At 27.1% G+C, this 19,266-nt stretch overlaps 1 protein-coding gene across 4 annotated transcripts in view; it reads left to right on the plus strand.

The window, feature by feature from the left end:
- LOC112688213 overlaps positions 1-17,385 on the plus strand; it is a 40,956-nt gene extending 23,571 nt beyond the window's left edge. For 3 of the 4 annotated variants that reach the window (XM_025561308.1, XM_025561306.1, XM_025561307.1), the window contains 5 exons: positions 697-842; positions 3,199-3,401; positions 7,455-7,584; positions 8,318-8,458; positions 16,755-17,385. In XM_025561308.1, coding sequence (XP_025417093.1) covers positions 697-842; positions 3,199-3,401; positions 7,455-7,584; positions 8,318-8,458; positions 16,755-17,302 — 1,168 coding nt within the window. In that variant the 3' untranslated portion in view covers positions 17,303-17,385. Of the gene's footprint in view, positions 1-429; positions 599-696; positions 843-3,198; positions 3,402-7,454; positions 7,585-8,317; positions 8,459-16,754 lie in introns of those variants that run through there. The other variant, XM_025561309.1, reaches the window with a different exon arrangement.
- Positions 17,386-19,266: the final 1,881 nt, after the last annotated feature.

The following is a 19,266-nucleotide window of genomic DNA, read 5'->3' on the forward strand; positions in this document are numbered from 1 at the left end:
TTTTTAAGGGGCCTCTAATTGGATCCCGGTTTGCACCCCGGCCTCCTGAGACGCCACTGAATAATATATACGAGCATTGTACGCATTATGCGCCCTTGATACGTTGTACCGTTCGCATACGCGGACGACTCGCTGTGCAGTTGTCGGCCTTGCACGCGGAGGTTGACGTGCGTCGCGCGTACGTTCGACGTGAGCAGCTTTCGGAAGTCCGTGGTAAGCGCGCACGCGTGCGCGTGAATGATTCTCTCCGACGCTTCTGTTGTTATATTGCTGGCCCGATGCGTGCACTGGTACAAAGCTGATAAATATATACAATTATAAATATATAAATATAGAATATAATGTGTGTAAAAGTATTATTGTAGAAACGGTAGGAGTCCACGAACATTATAATTAGACAATCACACATACACACAGACACACACATACACTCGAGCGCGCACGAACACACGTGTGTACAAATATTACAATAAAATGGTCTGTTAAACCTTGCGGTTACTCCGTGGCAAGACAAACCAACCGACAGTACCTATATTATACGCCAGTTATATTCGAATAGTACGTTTATGAACACGCGCAATAAACGCTGCGATATATTGTAATAAGCGTAATAACTAAAAATAATACTTTACTATATATATATTATTGTTCTTATTTGCTGTGGGTGAGGTTTTTATTTCCAATGAATGATTTCAGACGATACTCGGCAGACGAATGCAGCATAGACACGAGCCGAAAATCAGTAACTTTTGACCTGTACGACAAGAAACTCTCAGAAAGCATACACGACGTGCACAAGAAATTCCACGAGATCACCGTGTACGAAAACAGCTCCGTCGAAGGTAAATATTGTTGTTGTGAAATTTTCGTTCTAAACACGTCGTAATGTTGACAGCGACAAAACTTGGAAACAAATATTTCAAAAAAATATCGTACGTTTATAAATTTACACTTATTCTACAATTGATGTAAACATAGTAAACAACAGTATGTTATTTATTTTTAATCATTTAAAGAATAACCTAACCTAATCTGAATATTTTGATTCTTTTAAACAATAAATTAGTACTCGGATAATAATGGCTAATCACCCACGGTGTGAATGTGTGGTTTTTCATATTAGGGACTTGTATTTGAAACATTTCGGATAAATCACCTATGCTCCTGGAAAAAAAACGTCGAATAGCATATTTTTTTTTAAATACTTGTTTCTATTTATATTTAAATCGAGAACTTACATTTTTAAGGAACTGCGTAATTTATAATTTAAGAATAAAAAAAAAAAAATTATAATAGAATTGGAATGTTAATTATTATTTATTATAAAACTATTTGACATTGGTATCTTTAAAAAAATTTTCAAACACTAACAAAATTAGAAAATATTTAACTACGATAAAATTCGCGACTCATTATCTAAGAATGAAAACATTAATATAAATATTTTAAAACTCATCTATTATTGTTTATTTACTTACCAATTCCAATAATAATGAAATGTGTTAATTTATACGAGTAAAATACCTTGAACATGCTTAAATAATTTTCATTACTCGTCCTTCTTGTATATTATAAACTTTAATCTCATATAAAAAAAGTATGGATCGGCCTGAGTTTACTTTTTCTTCTAACTATGCCTCGTGGTACAGATCCATCTCCTCATACATCCCTAACTCCCCTTGGTACCGGGATCTGGATCTTTCCAATTCACAATCGTCTACTCCGCTTTGATCATAATCATCCTAATCATTAATTTTTCTTTTTATTAATTCTTCTCCCCTTTGCATTCTCCATACCCTCGAAACCGCATGTGACATACATCATATTCTTTTCTCATATCCTTTTCTTATTTTTTTCCTCGACTAATTATTCTACATTACTCTTGTCTCTTGGCTACTCTTTCTCAGGTCTAATATTTTTTCTCAATTCTTGTTCTCCTTCCGTTATCGCACTCATCATTAATTTCATTCATAACGCAGATTTTTACATTTAAATTATGGTAATTTATTTAAATGTATTGTAAAACATGACACACATTGTTTTGAAACACAAATATTTTTTGACAACTGTATTTTTATAAAAATTATAATTGTTAAGTTATATCTTTTGGATAAAAGCAATAAAAAAATTTAAAAATAATAACATGTATTATTTTAATAAGCCTACAAAATATAAAACGATTGTTGTATTAATGTTTAATATTAATTAAAAAAAGTTAACTTAAGTAAGTAAAAATATTTATTATGCATCAAAAATGTGATTTAATCCTATAGCTTTATTGTATGAATAACAAACTTTTTATTCTTAAATATATTGTGTCAAAACTCACCACAACAAATTGTTTTTCATTAGTACTACTCATGCGAGTGTATTTTATAACATAAACATTGGATTTACTATTCAAAGTACTCAATGGTAAAACTATCAATAAAATTATATTATGCAAAATGATAAATGATAAGATGTACCTGTGTTAGTTTAACCCAAGTTTATCTAACTTAATTCATGCGTTGTAATAATTATTAAAACTATCTTTAATTAGTTGGATGCATTTTCTGATGCGCATCTTATGATACATTTAAATAGATTTTAATAAAAATATATAAATATATTGAGTAAGCTTATCTTTTATAAATATATAAAAGTATATTCTATTATTTCTAAATTATTTATTAACAATAAGCAATATATCCAATTATGTTATTATATTGCTCAGATTTTTAGATAAAACTGTCGATATAGTTTCCGTTTCCGGAAATATAGCATATACTTATGGTTGAAAAGTAAATATGTTTTTAGGGTGTAAATTTGAACCCAGTTGAATATTGTTTAAGGTTTGATAATATTTACACTTATGGTTATAATGATTGATAATTAAAAGTACATACCCAACAATTTATGAATATAATAATAATAACAAATTACCTATCACATTTTAAAATCTAAAATTAATAAGTTTTAATTTTCATTATATTATTGTTGATTGAATCGATAGTATTCGGTGTTTCATTTAAAGCCTATTACAGAAATGTACGAGTACCGCTAACTGCAATTTTTACATGTACACTGTGTAAAATATATACCTATAATATATTTAAAATATTTCACAATAATATTGATATCGTAACGTTTCTGTAATATCGACATTATCTTAAATACCGACAATATTAAAATATAAAATTTTTAAATTTTTTTTAGAAATGTCACCAGAAATACCAGATCCTAGAGTAAGGACACCGCCAGAATTAGTACGTATCAATATCGACGACCCAGCTGAATGCATTATGCAGATGTTAAAAGCCGCAAGAGATATGGAATTAGATACAGTTGTTAATATTTTAACAAGTCACGATGAAGAGTTTTTTAGAATGAACATTAATGATACAGATTCTACAGGCCGGGTAAGTTTCAACTATAAGTTATTTGTGAGTTATTCAGAAGACATTATTTTTAGTAAAATATGTCTACAAGTAATAAAAAAATATATTAACAACACAATGATTTTAGACTAAATGTTTTTATAAATACATCACACGTTTTTGTGATTATATTTTGGAAGTAATAAAAAATGATTTATGAAAATGAATGTTAACGAAAAATAACATAGAAACTTACATACCTACTATAATACGTATAGGTTATTGGTTTTGTTAAACAAAATATGTTGAATAATATACATTATACATGTATATGGTACAGTTCATATATATTCTAGTGAAAAATGGCAATAAAAAATACAAATATATTATTCAAATAATTAAACATCTATACGTAAATTCAGAGCACGTAGTATTTACCTAAATTAAATTTAACTTAAAGGAGGTCGAAAAATAATACAAATTACAATTATAATGCTAAAAGAAGTCATCAATTTTATATCACTTTTTAGTTTTATTTTTTATTTTAGCAAATAATTTAAAAATATTGAATCATACGAATATTGTAGTATATAAAGACATTTGTATAAATTCCAAAACGGTTATTTAGTGATTAGTTATTTTAATTAAATTAAGTGTTTGCTTTATACATAAATGTAAAATGTGTTTTATTAATAAGGAATTAGGCTGTATTTATTTTAATTGACATTAGTATTTTATTATCAAGTATTTTTTTAATTAATACAAAAACTGTGATGCAAAATGGATAAACACGATTTTCATGTTATTTTAAATAAGAGGATATTAAATTTCATCATTTCAATAAAAAATTAAAGTATCTTATGAAATTTAAGTAAATACTCACTGAAGTACCCCTAGATATTATTAAAATGTGTTGGACAAATGTTTAAATTATTTAATTTAGTAGAAAATGTTACCTATTCATTTTTAGAAACAATTTTCATAATTTACAAAAATATAATATTTATTTAAAAAATATCAATACATAGGTATTATAGTTATTTTAATGTGTAAAAAAAAATTCATTGTAAATTGATGCGTATATATTTCACGATAAAAACAACATTATTAGGCAATAAAAGGTAAGGTAAATTAATGTATGCTTTATAAAATATATTCGTAATTTGTATCTTTGTATTATGTCATATAGAAATAAATCTCCATAACAATTGAAAATTATTCTTCTGTGACAAAGGCTTCACTGAATTAACTATTAAATCATAGTGAGTCGTTGTCAAAAGGTAGTTGGGTACTGGTTAATGGTGTCACTAGGAAGATTAAGAATTCACGTTAGAATTGTGAGCCTATGGTTCTATGAATATAATTTATGTATCAATATGTATCAAGAAATACTAATATATAATATGTATCAATAAGTGGGCTTCTATCGGATCACAATTAAACATAATAATAACACGGGTATAAGTTGGAGGTTGGTCACAGGTTTTCCGTTTAAATGTAGACGCTTGCAAAGTTCAGCATATATTTTGACACCGAATCAGTTTTGACGTCAAAATGGTTAGTTGGTTGTAACTAATGATTAAATTATTTCACCTCATATATAAATCCATATTACCCTTTTAGTACGGTTACAGATAACTGTAATAAACTCAAGTTTGACCCTTTCTCAAAAGACGCTTAATAGAAGGTAAACTTAACTGGTGCTCCTTAGAAGTGTACTTCGGTTCTACCAGGAATTAGTTGTCACGTAGAAAGATTTTTTCTCGTTTCTCTGATTCATTTTTTATTATAATGTATCGGATACAGGAAACGAGAATGAGGTAACTCTCATCATTGTTGTAGTTATGTTCCAGAGACAGAATTTATAAGTGTTTAATTTTTGAATCAACCGTCCTAGATGTTTCACATAGTATATATTTCAAATTTTAGTCCTATCCTAAATAGGACAGGAGAATCAAGAAATAAATGATAAATGAGGATATTATTATTCAATGACCATATCGGTTACAATGAGCGATAGAACTCTCTCGAGCAAAAAATAGTATCATCTTTCTTCTAAAATTAAAATACTTTATATTCGCTAGCTTAAAACGTAAGAATATCTATAGTGTTTGTATTCTACATTTATTTTGTGGTTATTCTTTTATGCAATGGATGTCATCTTATTTTTCGCTAGCTATAGACATGATCAGGTAATTCAAGTTCACGGTACACTCATCAGACACCGGTCATTTACAGAGATCTAATTATGTGTGGTTGAATCCAATTTAGAATAGATGAACGTAAACTCATTCAGCAGATTTATCTGATGTATCAAAGGACTAAAAACACATATGAAAAATATGATAGTAGAGCATGAAATATAATTGGTTATACGTCTACAAATTAAATCCATATATTACACATAATCTTTGTTTTCATTTAGCAAAAAAGAAACAATTGGAAAATAAATGTATACGACTTAAAATCGTTTAAAAACATTATTTTTCGTAACAAATAACATTAATATCTCCATAAATTTATAAATATTCTAAAAATGCAATGGACTGTCATTCGTTCATTAATACTCAAAAAATTGTAATCAATTGTTGCGAACTAAATGTTGAACTTGCAGAATTAATTTACGATTTTGAAAGTAAAGGTGTTACAATTTTATTAGTTAATTTATGTTATATTATATTAACTGTTATATTTCTTATTTTTAGTTCCATATACTGAAGCTAAATATTTTTCTATACATATAAAAATTGAATATCAAATCTAGTTAATAATTGATAACCTTATAAGTTAAAGTTTAGTTTACTCAGATAAGTTAAGTAAAGCATTAATACTTTACGGAGAACCTCCTGCTAGGTTGCCATTCATAACTAATACATTTATATACTTGTACATTGCTTATTCTAGTATTATTGGGAGTACCTAGCTAAAAAAAAAACTTTTGCCATTTTGGGGGTGAAGACTGTTGATTGATGTATTTGAAGAGTATTCATTATTATTTTTAATTCTTGTGTATAATTTCCTTTGTCGTTCCCGAAAATATTTATAAGATATGTATTGGTCAATTAAATTGAATAACTAAGTATTATAGGTACTTTATCAATAGGTGATTTTTCAAAGTAATTTATAAAACCAAATTTTTCATTTACTTTCAGTGCCATGTTTATTTTTTTTATAAAATATAAAAATATAAAATATAAAAAAAGAGTTAATTTCTTTGACCTAATCGTTAAAAAAATATGTTATTTGATACTCGGTAAATAAAAAAATGTTCAAATATTTATATATTACTAATATTAATTTATTTCCTATAAAATATAATATACTTTTAGAACTTGGTTATTATTTATTAATTAAATAATTATATTATTATTAAATTATTACAGTAGACTCTCGATCATCCGACAAATAACAAATTTGTCGGATTAACAAAAACGCCGAATTAATGAAGTTTCACATAAAAACTACTTTTACTTATTGAAAAACCTTTATTTATTTTATTAAAACATATAAATAATTCATACATACATACTGTGAATTTATCTTTTTATGGTTCAGGTTTTTAAAAATTATTAATTTGCTTTTTTTTTTTTTCAAATGATACTTAATATTAATAATACAATTAATAATTGATAATTAATAACACAACATTTTAAAATAAAATACAGCCGGATTACTGGACGTACCGAATATGGAACGGCTGGATTACTTAAAGATTACTATACTTTTAATTACATTTTGTTATTTTATAGAATTGACAACATTATAATTTTGTTAAATAAATAAACTATAAAATTTAAATGTTGATCGTATATCAAATAATAATTGAACGATATTATTAATGCAACATACTTTTTTTATACAGGTAGTCAATAAATTATTTTAAACTGTTCTAATGTAGATTTCGAAAACTCTATTAGGACTATAAATGTAATATTATACATGTTATATTATAATGATATTATGAATTATGAATAATTATTAATATCTATTGATTGGGAATATTGGTAATCTGACAACAATTTGCACTATATTTTCAATTTTCCAATTCATAGTTGTTATCTAAAAATTTAAAAGTATGAATTTTTATTGTTACAGACACTGTTGAGCTACATGGCATCGAGTGGGAGTGTCGAAATTGTCGAGGAAATTTTTAGAGTGCCCGACTTAGATTATAATAAACCAGACAATGAGGGAAACACACCTTTGCATTTTGCATCACAGGCAGGTTAGTATACGTATAGTTACGGTGTGAATGACGTATTTTCGAGGGTGTGTTCGTAATATTCATCCTTTAGGTAACATTTGAATAAAAAGTGAGAAGCTGTGTAATCTAAAATGTGTTTAAATTGACAGCAAATATATATAATTATATTAATTAATAATGAACTTAAAACATTAAAATACTTTGATTAGTTTGAATTTAGGTAGGTAAGTACTATTATTTTTGGTGTTATTCATTAATGAGAATAAATATAATTTAAATTTCACTATTTATTAGTATATTATTATAGTAACAAAAGTAAAAATTGTTTTAATTAAAATAGGTATTTCATTGAAATCGTACTTATAAATAATTTTAGACAATTATAAAATTTACAATAATTACATTAATTCAATTTATTGAAAGAAATTCAGTTGAAATAAAAAATAAATAATTTATTATGATTTTGAAATTTCACTTTTTTACGTCTAAATATTTTATGAATGATCAAAAAGATAATTGCTATTAAACTAAATTAAGATTTATACTACCAAATTACTTAAAATTATGTTTATGAAATAAAAAAATTTGTTCCTGCCATGTTTTAAAATTATTTTTTTTCTTTTTTAATTAACTTTTTTGAACTTATAAAAGCAATGAAAATAGATTTAAAAAAAAACCACTTTTATTTTATGTTAATAGTTATTGATTTGATTAATAATATGTATGAATTAATACGGTTTCTATTTACTTTTAGGACATTCTGAAATTGTTTGCCTGTTATTGAACAACTGTTTACAACTAGATATTGATGCTAGAAACTGTTTGGGTTTCACACCACTAATGAAGGCCGCTCTCCAGGGACGCACCAAATGTGCAAAATTTCTACTATACGCAGGTATTACCACTATCAGATAAATAATAGTTAATAAGTTAGATTTACCCAACTAATGTTACACAATATTAAGGGATCACCCTCATTATCAAGTTCAATTTGTCAAATGTTGCTTCAAACCGTGTACAGATATTATTTAAAAATACAGTTTCGAACTTCAACTTTTTTTTCGAACAGTTTATTATAAGTAGAAATAGTTTTAATAACATTGTTTATTATTTCATTATTTACTTGTTAAAACAAATTGAGAAACAATACTCACTCTTTCTTTCTCATTTTAACCCAGGCTTAGGGTTTGCAGTAAATTTCTCTTGCTATGTCAGCAAGAGAAACTTATTGCAAGTTAAGGACTTTTTAGCTTTTTAGCTTTTTATTTAGTAGCCCACAGATGGTCTAATCCACAGTTTTAACATAAAATCCAGGCGAATGTGTTTTACTTGCCTTGCTTGGCCATGGATATTGGAAAATAAATAATTATAAATAAATAATTACTCAATTATCCGATAAAATATAAATGAAGCCTAAAGTTAATTTGATCTTTGATACTCTTTCAATAAAAAAAAAAAAAAAAAAAAAAAAAATCGAAATAATTGGATAAGTAGTGTGAGAGAGTATATATTACAAAGATTCTTTTTACATTTATTTATCTATATAGATTTATTATATATTCATATATAGGCTTAATCAAAAGAGTAAGTAAATCAATTGTTAGATAATAACTGATTTTATGTATATCGTTTGATAGAATATTAAAGTCCTAAATCTTTCCCGGATCTAAACAATATTCATCCAATAATAGTTTAGGTAATATTTTTAAAGAGACTTCTAAAAATTATATTCATACTATGTAATAATTTGCTACACAGGCAAAAATTAACTTGTTTACTAGTTTTACATCTTTGTTGTAAATAATTTACTTTTATTTCATTATTTGCATTAAAGATAATACTTTAGAACTTATTTATATGGTGGTTTAGTAGGGAAAAGTTTGTATTTAAAGTTATACAGTTATAATAAACAGATATTCATAAATCATTTTATTAAAAATATTATATACTCTTATACATAAATATGGGTTATTTATTTATTAGTAAGAATACAGTTAACAGGCATAATTTTCGGTTTAAATTAGAAGTATGCATACAATGTTGGTACCTCAATAAATAAAATGTGTAAATTTCATGCTTATTAAGACCTGTATATTTGTTGATACTTAAATGCGATAAATAACGTATAGGCTCACTGACAAATTTAGGAATATGTTATTATTAATTTATGGAAAATAATGGACGCCATGAATATACTTCATATTATATATATATTACGATTATTGTTTTTGTAATAATTTAATAATAATAATTTCGATTAGTGTGCGAAATTTTAATATTAGTTCTCTCTATAATTAATTTATTAATATTTTTGAAATAAATACACTAAAATTCAAAATTTAGTAAAAAAATTAAATAAAAATACATTTAACAATGTACGGTAAGTAACTTATTCTAAAATATTATTTATTTTCTCCTATTAAATTGATATTTGCTTTTTCAATTTTAATTCAACCACGTATGATTTCAATCACGTTTTTTCAATTTTTACTGTACCTTATTTACATGAATTACAACGTCATTCGGAGGATGTATTAGCTAATCTACCCCATCTTTCTTGATAATATTATTAAACAGGGGTGTAGCTACCCCCGTATCTGCCGTATCAATCATACGGGGTCCCCAGGCCAAAGGGGCCCCAACGTGTGTAAGCAAAAATGAATAAAAATTTTCCAAATTTTTTTTTATTTCAGAAATGACAAAAGTCAAAAAAAGCAATTTCTTTATTTCCGTAAAAAGCGTGCGTTCAAAAGTTGGCCCTACATCGGTTATCGCGGGCTACGGGATTTCCTCGTTTAAGTAATTTACTTCAATGGAGGAATCCCACAATATTCGATGTACATACGATACGATGATAAACCACGGAGAACAGTGTTTATTGACGTTTTATTTAATTGTGTATTATATTGTAATACAGTACAAACAATTGTTCTTCTGGTTTAGTAGTATTAGTAGCGATTTGTAAAAAACCATGAGTGAAAGGAAAAGAGATTATTATCTCAGTTAATCTTTATGACCAATAACATGAAGACTCTAAAAACATGCTTAAAATCTGAAATTCAAAAAATTCATTTCATTAAGGAACTCATTGAATTATTGCTGATAAAATTCAATAGTCTTGCATTCAGTTTTCCGGAGGTAATAACAGCATGATTTTTATTCTCGACCCTTCCAGTTACAACCGAAACTGCTGAAAGAAGTTTTTCAAAATTGAAACTGATAAAAAATTACCTATGAACTTCGAAGGGACATGATGAACGCATGTCAGACTTGTCACTATTGTCCATAAAGGTAGAAACTTTAGAAAAACTAGTCATTATCAGCTATAAATGATTTAATAAATCAGCTTGCCGAAAAAAAGGCAAGGAGAGTGTATATTTAATTTGAATTTTTTGTAAACATTTTGGAAAAGGTGACAGATAGATAATTATGATTAATAAATATTTCTTTTAATTTTATGCAAACATTTTTTTTCTTTTGTGAGAAATCTTTACCCTTCCTAAGGGCCCCCAAACAAATTTTTATACGGGGCCCCGCTAAGGCACGCTGCGCCACTGTTATTAAAGGTTGTATATTGATATCATATGTTATTTTGCGTTTCGGCATGTCAAACATTTCTAGCTCATTACCGCGTAGTTCAATCGTTTAAGTGAAAATTTTCATTGATTATATATTTCTCAAAATAAATGTCATAAGTTTATTATTTCGATTTTTAAAAAAATGTAACTATAAAGTTTTGCAAATAGAACTGATGTAAGTACAGTTAATTAAAATATAAATTATTTTTATAAAAGTATAATTTACATTATTCAGTGAACACAAAATTATTCGTTTGTATATAGTATACCACGTATACAATTGAAAAGGGTTTATGATGATGGTTATGAGAGGACGAGTAGTAATATTGTTATTGCTAGAGCATAATTTATTATCATATAAGGTTTTGTCAACCGTACAATAACTATTGTGTATAAAAATATTCGCATTATGACTAAAATAAAATACAACAATGTCACTAACGAAATGTAAAGTAGTAGTAACACTAGTTTACCACAAAATAAACAATTTTAATTTATAATTTATTTATTTATGTTATTATTTATTTATTTATGTTTATGCTTGGATAAATAGTTTAAATTTAATAACTATTTTACATAAAGTAAAATTATTGCATTTTACTAAAGTTATATATATTTATTTTATTTTTGGAGTTTTTATAAATTATAAATTATGAATAATTTAAATAATGTAAAATTTTATTAAATATTAATTTTTTGAATTTTTATTGCATCTACATATTATTAACGGAAGCTAGATTTTACTCTAATTTTAAATATTGCTTAAATTTCAGTGAACTTTTATTTTGTATCTTTACTTGTATTATAACGTACTCGTATTTGATCTTGTGAGCATTTTTAACATAATATAATTAGCAATGTACTATAAATCGTTCGAAATATGTTTAAAAGTGCAGTGTATTATTAAAATTATCATTTCTTCATTCTAGAATTTTTTTTTTTTTTTTTAATTAATTTTTAGATCATATTATTAGATTATATAGGAGTGTAATAATGTAAAATATAAACTGCCAAACAAATAAACCAATATTAATAATTAAATTAATATTATAGAAGTGAATGATTTACCCATAAACTAAAATTAATCATTGTTTAATTATATACTGGCATTAAGTTTATTATTTTTTTAATTATTCAATTTAAATATCTACAATTACTTTTAATATTATGACATTAGATAAGGTATCTATTTTATACAAAGAATAATATTTCTTGATTAACTTAGATTCATATTTTTTATTAAGATTATCTACCATATATTAAGTTTTACTTCAATATTTTACAAATTAAATAGGTACTTAATGAAATTTACATAATTTATTACCTTCTAAATAAAAAATGGATAGTAAATGTTGTGATTTAATTATTTATTTAAAGAAATATGTGGTTACAAAATTCAATAACACATGTTATATTATTGTACTTCATTAATTACGATTTAAATGAATAATTATTTATTGAATAATTTAATTATTTGAATTTAATTATTGAATTTCATAGTGCTCCTAATCATACAACATTTAATTTTGTGTTTCAAACTTCATTAGTGTAAAATGTTTTTCTTTAGAACTTAAGAAAAGATATACTTTATAATTTATTTAATAGCTTGAATAGTCAAAATTAGAATACGATATTGTATGTTCCGTATAAATAATTTTCGAATTAATTCTTTATTATTTTTTACTCAAAAACTGGAGTTTATATGCATTAAATGAGAATTATTTTTTTTAATTAAGACGAATATAACAGATACTTACAATAATATCTTTTGAAACAAAAATTGTTTAGTTAAAGGTAAAATATTAATATAACCTTTTTTTTTTTGTTTGCTTAGTATTTTTTTCTAAAGCTTACCAACAAATACTATAATGTTGTATTCAACCTACCTTATTTATATTTAAATTTACTGTACAAAAAATGTCCATACACAATAAGTAAATGTTTCTGTTAAGGTTATATTATATATATATATATATATATATTTTTTTTTTCAGACTTATAGAATAGTTTGATATTGAGTATTCAAATAGATTTACAAAAAGTTTTAACCCTTTCAAATCAGACAGGTGACATTATTCAAACTCAAATTTACTATTTAGATAAAATTGAAGTATTATTTTACTTACATCACACAAAATATTTCGAATATAATTAGTACTATTAAATTTAATTATTTAATAATTCTTATTATTATATATTATATATGATATTAGTATATTTATATATAATATTATAATTATATTATATATATTAATAGTTTTTATTTTATAGAGTACCTACCTATTTAAAGTTGGTACCTACATACTGATTCTGAATACTGAAAATTAATTATTGAAAATTATAATGCACACTTAAATATTATTACAGTTTTATAGTTCTAATAAAAAAATTATGGTACATGTTCCCTCATCGGATGATATTAGTTTCAACATCAAGCATTTTATTTAACTTGTAACTGATCAGTGTAAGTTATATTAAGTTCTTATTTTTAAATTGAGTTATACTGCCATTTGGGTTTTTTGATACAATAAGGATTAAATTACAGTTATTTTTATATTTATTACACATATTCATGTAATATAAATGAGGTTGCTTTATTTATTGATATTGATAATGAAAGTGTATATAATTATATACTTATATAATTTCTGCTCTTATTAATAATATTAAAAACTAAACAAAGTTAGAAGTTTTAATATTTTGTTAATTTTAAAGAGTAATAGTCGGTAAGTAATAAAAATGAAATACATTTAAAATTTTTCCAATTCGAACAAAAATAATATCTAAAAAATAAAACTATACCTAGCGTTTTAATTTCGTTATCTAATGTCTACATAAATGTCTTCAACAAATAAAAACTATAATGACATGTGAACGAATTTTCATGAAAATACAGTGTAAATAAATAAAATAAAATGTTATCAATCACCAATGTAAATAATTTGGTGATGTCATTTGAGGAGATAAGTTTTATTTGATCATTTGCGTCGTGTCTTTGATATAAATATAATGTCAAAACTTACATTTTCAAAACATTTCGAGGTTTTTCAAAAAAAGTTATGCTTCATGTTATTTTCAATTGTATTGTTTTGCTTCTTAAGCTATTTATTTTTTGAAAGTTCTTTTAATCTATTGATTTTGAATAACAAATAATTACATTCGATTGATTGTTTAATTGCGTGAGTTATTAAAGACTAGTTTGTACACTTTCTAACAAGTGTTCTTTAAAAATAAGTTTTAGAGTAGGTAATATTGTTGAAGATTTTGTTATCTTTGCATTTATGATTATAATCATAGTATAATATAATCATCCATCGCTCAGGTTGAGTTTATACGAACAAGCGTTGGGAAGTTCAAATATAGTGTTGAAAGTCAATGCTGCGGAGAATCCATCGCAATCGATTTTAGTGGTTTAGTAGACAGTTCGAATAAAGTTCACAAGCGTATTTTGATTATAGTAGTGTTTAAAATAAGTGCATTTTGGAATGTAAGATATTCGTGTAAGGAATAAATCAATAATTAATGCCCATCGAAGCTTTAAACTTTTTGAGATATGTATGTAATATATTATACACAATGGTGTGTGGCATTTTTATTAATTTACATGAAAGTTGAATAACTGTCCAAAACTTTTGTTGTATATTTTTTAATACTTGTTTATTCGGTTATTTACTTATTATTTTAATTTGTAATCAATTAATATTTCTGTGGTTAATTCTCTATAAAAATATAGATTACGATTTGTAGAATGTATGAATATGATTAAATGTTCACTACCTAATTTGAACAAATTTTTATAAAAACTATGCCGAACGCGTAATCCTGGTAGTTCAATTGAACTGCCGGGAATATTGAATAAAAAATAAATAAAAAATGATCAAATTAATTATTTTACATATTGCTTAGCAAATTTTTCTGTATAATACTGGTATATTTATTTTTATATGCCTAAAAAAAATGTTTTGAAAGGGTGGTAAATTGGAAGGGGTTGGTGTATCAATCTAATTATTTGAACTGACAGTTTCAATTTTATTCAGCGACACTGTTTTTTTTATTACATATTAGATATTCTATACGTATAAAACCATTTACAAATATATCCTCTTTTGTCGCGGTCAGATTTAGAATAGTTGTTATACTCACACATAGTTATCAACAATATTTTGTCACCATACCATTGAGAATGAAGAACATGTAACATAAAAAATACATAAACAAACATAAAACTTTATGAATTAGCCATATGTCATATGGTCAATGGGGAATATTACAACTTTTACAAATTACAAGTACAAACATATATTTTGCACTGACGTCAGTTATACAATATTTTAAATACATTTTTTTTTTTTATTATTATTATTTTAATCATCATAAATGTACACTTTTTAAACAAGATTACTTACAATTTCATGATTATTGATTTTAAGCTGGTATTGAGTTAGAGATAAAATGTATATATATAAAAAAAAAAAGATTTGAAATTAAGAATTAGAAATAAAACAAAAAAACAAAACCAGTTAATACTTACACATGATTGAATATTTAAATGCATATTATTCGCAAGAATAAATAAAAAAAGAGACTTCAGCTTACGTGACATTAAATGGGTGCGACTCGTTTGCGCACATTTACCTTTTTTAAATATAAATATATTTTCATCATCACTAACGAAAGAAAATTTATTACCTTTGTAAGTAAGATTATGCTGATCATCAATTAATTGTTTTTTAGCATCTTCTAAAGATCTCGGTATGTTTGGAAAGGATTTTTTTCGTTTTTCATACATGGATCTTCGAATTAATTTCATATCGCTATATTGAAGATGTTCAGAGTTATCATTGTTTTTCAATTCCCGGCGTATTAGTTTATTTGGTTTAATATGTAAATCCTCTTCAGCTCTACGTTTCAATTTGCTTCTTACTACTTCTTGATGAATTGTTCGGTCGTCGTACTCGTCATGGGTATGCGTGTTGGTCATTTTTAAAATTTTATATGATTCATTAACTAACCTAACTACAGCACTTACGGAACATTTTTTATTTGTACACCTAAAATGTTTATCACCAGATTTTAAAGTTCGGAATTCTCTAAATTTATAACTTTCTATGTTTAAACATTTTTTTCCTCGACGCGTTTCAAAAACATCACAAATTTCGATATCCATAGTCAATACAGTTAGTAGTTATAGTACAGCTTTCTGGCGAACGACTGTTTAAAAGTATTACGCTTTCCTAATACACGACGATTATTTTAAATCATTATATATTGATATTGATATGCTGGTAATTTGTGCTGATAATTTGTACCGATAATTCAATTACTTTAGGTAAGTCCAAATTTAAAAATATAAAATACATGTTACTTAGTGATTATGTTGTGCGCAAACGAGTCGTCCGTTTACAGGTAAACGACTGATTTCGTTGTGCGCAAACGAGTCATCGATATCCAGGTAAAAAATTTAAATTGTGCGCAAACGAGTTGCACCGCATTAAATTAAAACACGTAGACCCTAATTAATACAATAACAACATGGAAATAGTTTCTAAATTTTGCTGCGCCCAATCACGGCATTGTTTGACGCCTATAATACCGCACGTTGCTTTTTTATAGGCGCGTCGCCCACCATGCGCGACACCGGCCGGGGCCTGCGCGCTGAACAATGGGCCAGATTTTGCGGCCGGTACAACTGCGCGGACGCGATCGAGAAACTGGCCCGGAACCGGCTGCTGGAACGGACGACATCGTACGGCCGGTGGGGCAGCGACCCCGAGCTGGGCCCACATCTGTTGGTCAACGGCAGGCTGATGCAACCGCCGGCCGCGATCACGCTGCAGCGGGCCAGCACGCAGCACCATTCGATCAAGTCGAAGCTGAAACGAGCGTTCCGCACGTCGTCCAACCCGGACTCGAGCAGCGGCACAGCCAACCAGTACTCACTGGTGTCTCAGCTCACGGGCGCCGCGTTGTGCGCCAGCAGTCCCGCGTTGCCCGTACACACGCGCACCAAACCCATGGTCAAGTCGTTGCTAAGACCGTTGACCGTGCCAAAGGTGACCGTAACCGGGTTGCAAGATGTCCAGCAGCAGCAGCAGCAGACGTTTTCCGGCCAATCGCCCGCCACGTCCAACGGTAAAAAACAGAAGAACAAAAAACGATGATGATCACCACCATCACGGTATATTTGTATCACGGGTTACGATTTATCGTTATTTATTATTATTAATATATTCACTGATCGCGACTGTTGTCTCTTATTAAATATTATCCGGCTGCGTATACATCTCAAAATAATATTTCACTGGTTGCTTGCGTCCCTAAGATATCTACGAAAAAAGGTCTGATCCGAATCCCCAACGGAGGGTTTTTTCGGTACCGAAGAGTTTTGGCACAATCAATATTTTCTATATCTATCATACCTATATTATTAATACCTGTATTATCGTTCCCCATTCGAGATTATAACGACAACCAGCAATCATATAATATAGGCGTATAACATTATAACGTATTGATATTTATTATTTCAAGATAATTTTGATTTTTGATCAAAACAAATTGACCAACTTGAATTTATAAAAATAATACCATACAAGTTTTTACCAGTGCCAACATTTTTAAATAAAAACATACTACTATTTTTAGTCTACCTGTAGTACTGATGTTACAGACAGTCCCAAGTCTGTATATAAATGGGATGGAAAATTCAACTTAGAAAGTATAATTTAAATTAGAAAAATATTAATTTAGTATGTACTCGGGCCGCTATTTGTATGTGCTCCAAAAAAACTCGTAACAAGTAGTCACCGCCGAATTTTATCTTACAATCTAATGTTCGGAATCTGTTCCGGAAATCGACTTAATTTATTGAAGACTTTATTATCGTTCCTCCGATTGTTATTCTTTCCTGAGATGGCAAACGTTCATCCTCCGTTGGTGTTAAAAATGTCAAGAGCTAAGAAATTGTTTTTTAGCCTTTGCACTCGCCTCTAGTTAATGCTTTAATTAGTTACCTAATTACAGCTTACAATAAACCTAAATAGTTTCGTCAAAAATATATACGCTATAAATATTAAATCCCAGCTTTATATGAATGGAATGTATAACTCAAAAAATGTAATGCTACTTCCAACGCCGGTCCCACACTACTCGCAAGTATATACGATTAATTCACAACTAAATTAATCATTATCTCTTGTGAGTAATGTGGGGATGTACACTTGCTATAATTATGCATTAGCGATGGCACTCGTAGTTGATCGCCCAGAAGACGGTAAATTGTTCCGAGTCAAAGCCAGCCGAATTGCATTCGTACGTAATCGGGATAATTCATACACAATAATCAAAAATAATTGAAAATAATCAGATAGTAAACCGATGAACACATGTTTCGATAATCGTCAAACTTTGTCAATATTTGTAGTACCTCGTACTAGGCTCTACTTCCGATTAGTGTGGGAGGTCAATTCGAAGATCGTACAATTAATCGGAATAGTCACTCGTATCTGCACTTGTGATTATTTGGAAGTATTGTGGGACAGCCTTTACGAGAGATATGTAATAACTATCTATCGTTTACCTTGTTATACTACTGATATATTACATTTTTTGATAAGGTTAACTTCAAAAAGCTTCAAATGGCATTTGTATAGTTTTGTATGTATTTTTAATGTACTTCTAACTTAAAAGTGCTAAGATTTGATATGCCTTTACAGAAAAATTCTAAGAAATAATTACCTACTTCTAAACAAATTTTACTATACTTATTAGCGTTAATTAGTTCAACTTTCCGTCTACAATACACTCAGTGCATGCATAAGATATATTGAGATGGATTAAATAATTCAGTAATATCGTTATGGAATAATTTGTCAACCCAAAATTATTTTAAGTAATTTATCATAAAATTATATCAAAACACAAATATATTTGGCGGCAACGTCTTAGCGGATGAATATTAATTATAGTCAACCCAGAATGAACAACTTCAACATTTCTGTTAATATGTTTATAGTAAAACAATAGACGCCATTCATATGGCTCTTGCACAACATTTTTTCATTTATTTGTGGTTTATTTCAGATGATCGTATTAAATCTACAGTCATTTATTTTCACCTCGAGAT

Source organism: Sipha flava, unplaced genomic scaffold (genome assembly GCF_003268045.1).
Source record: "Sipha flava isolate LNK unplaced genomic scaffold, YSA_version1 37_pilon_pilon, whole genome shotgun sequence".
NCBI classification, from domain to species: Eukaryota; Metazoa; Arthropoda; class Insecta; order Hemiptera; family Aphididae; genus Sipha; species Sipha flava.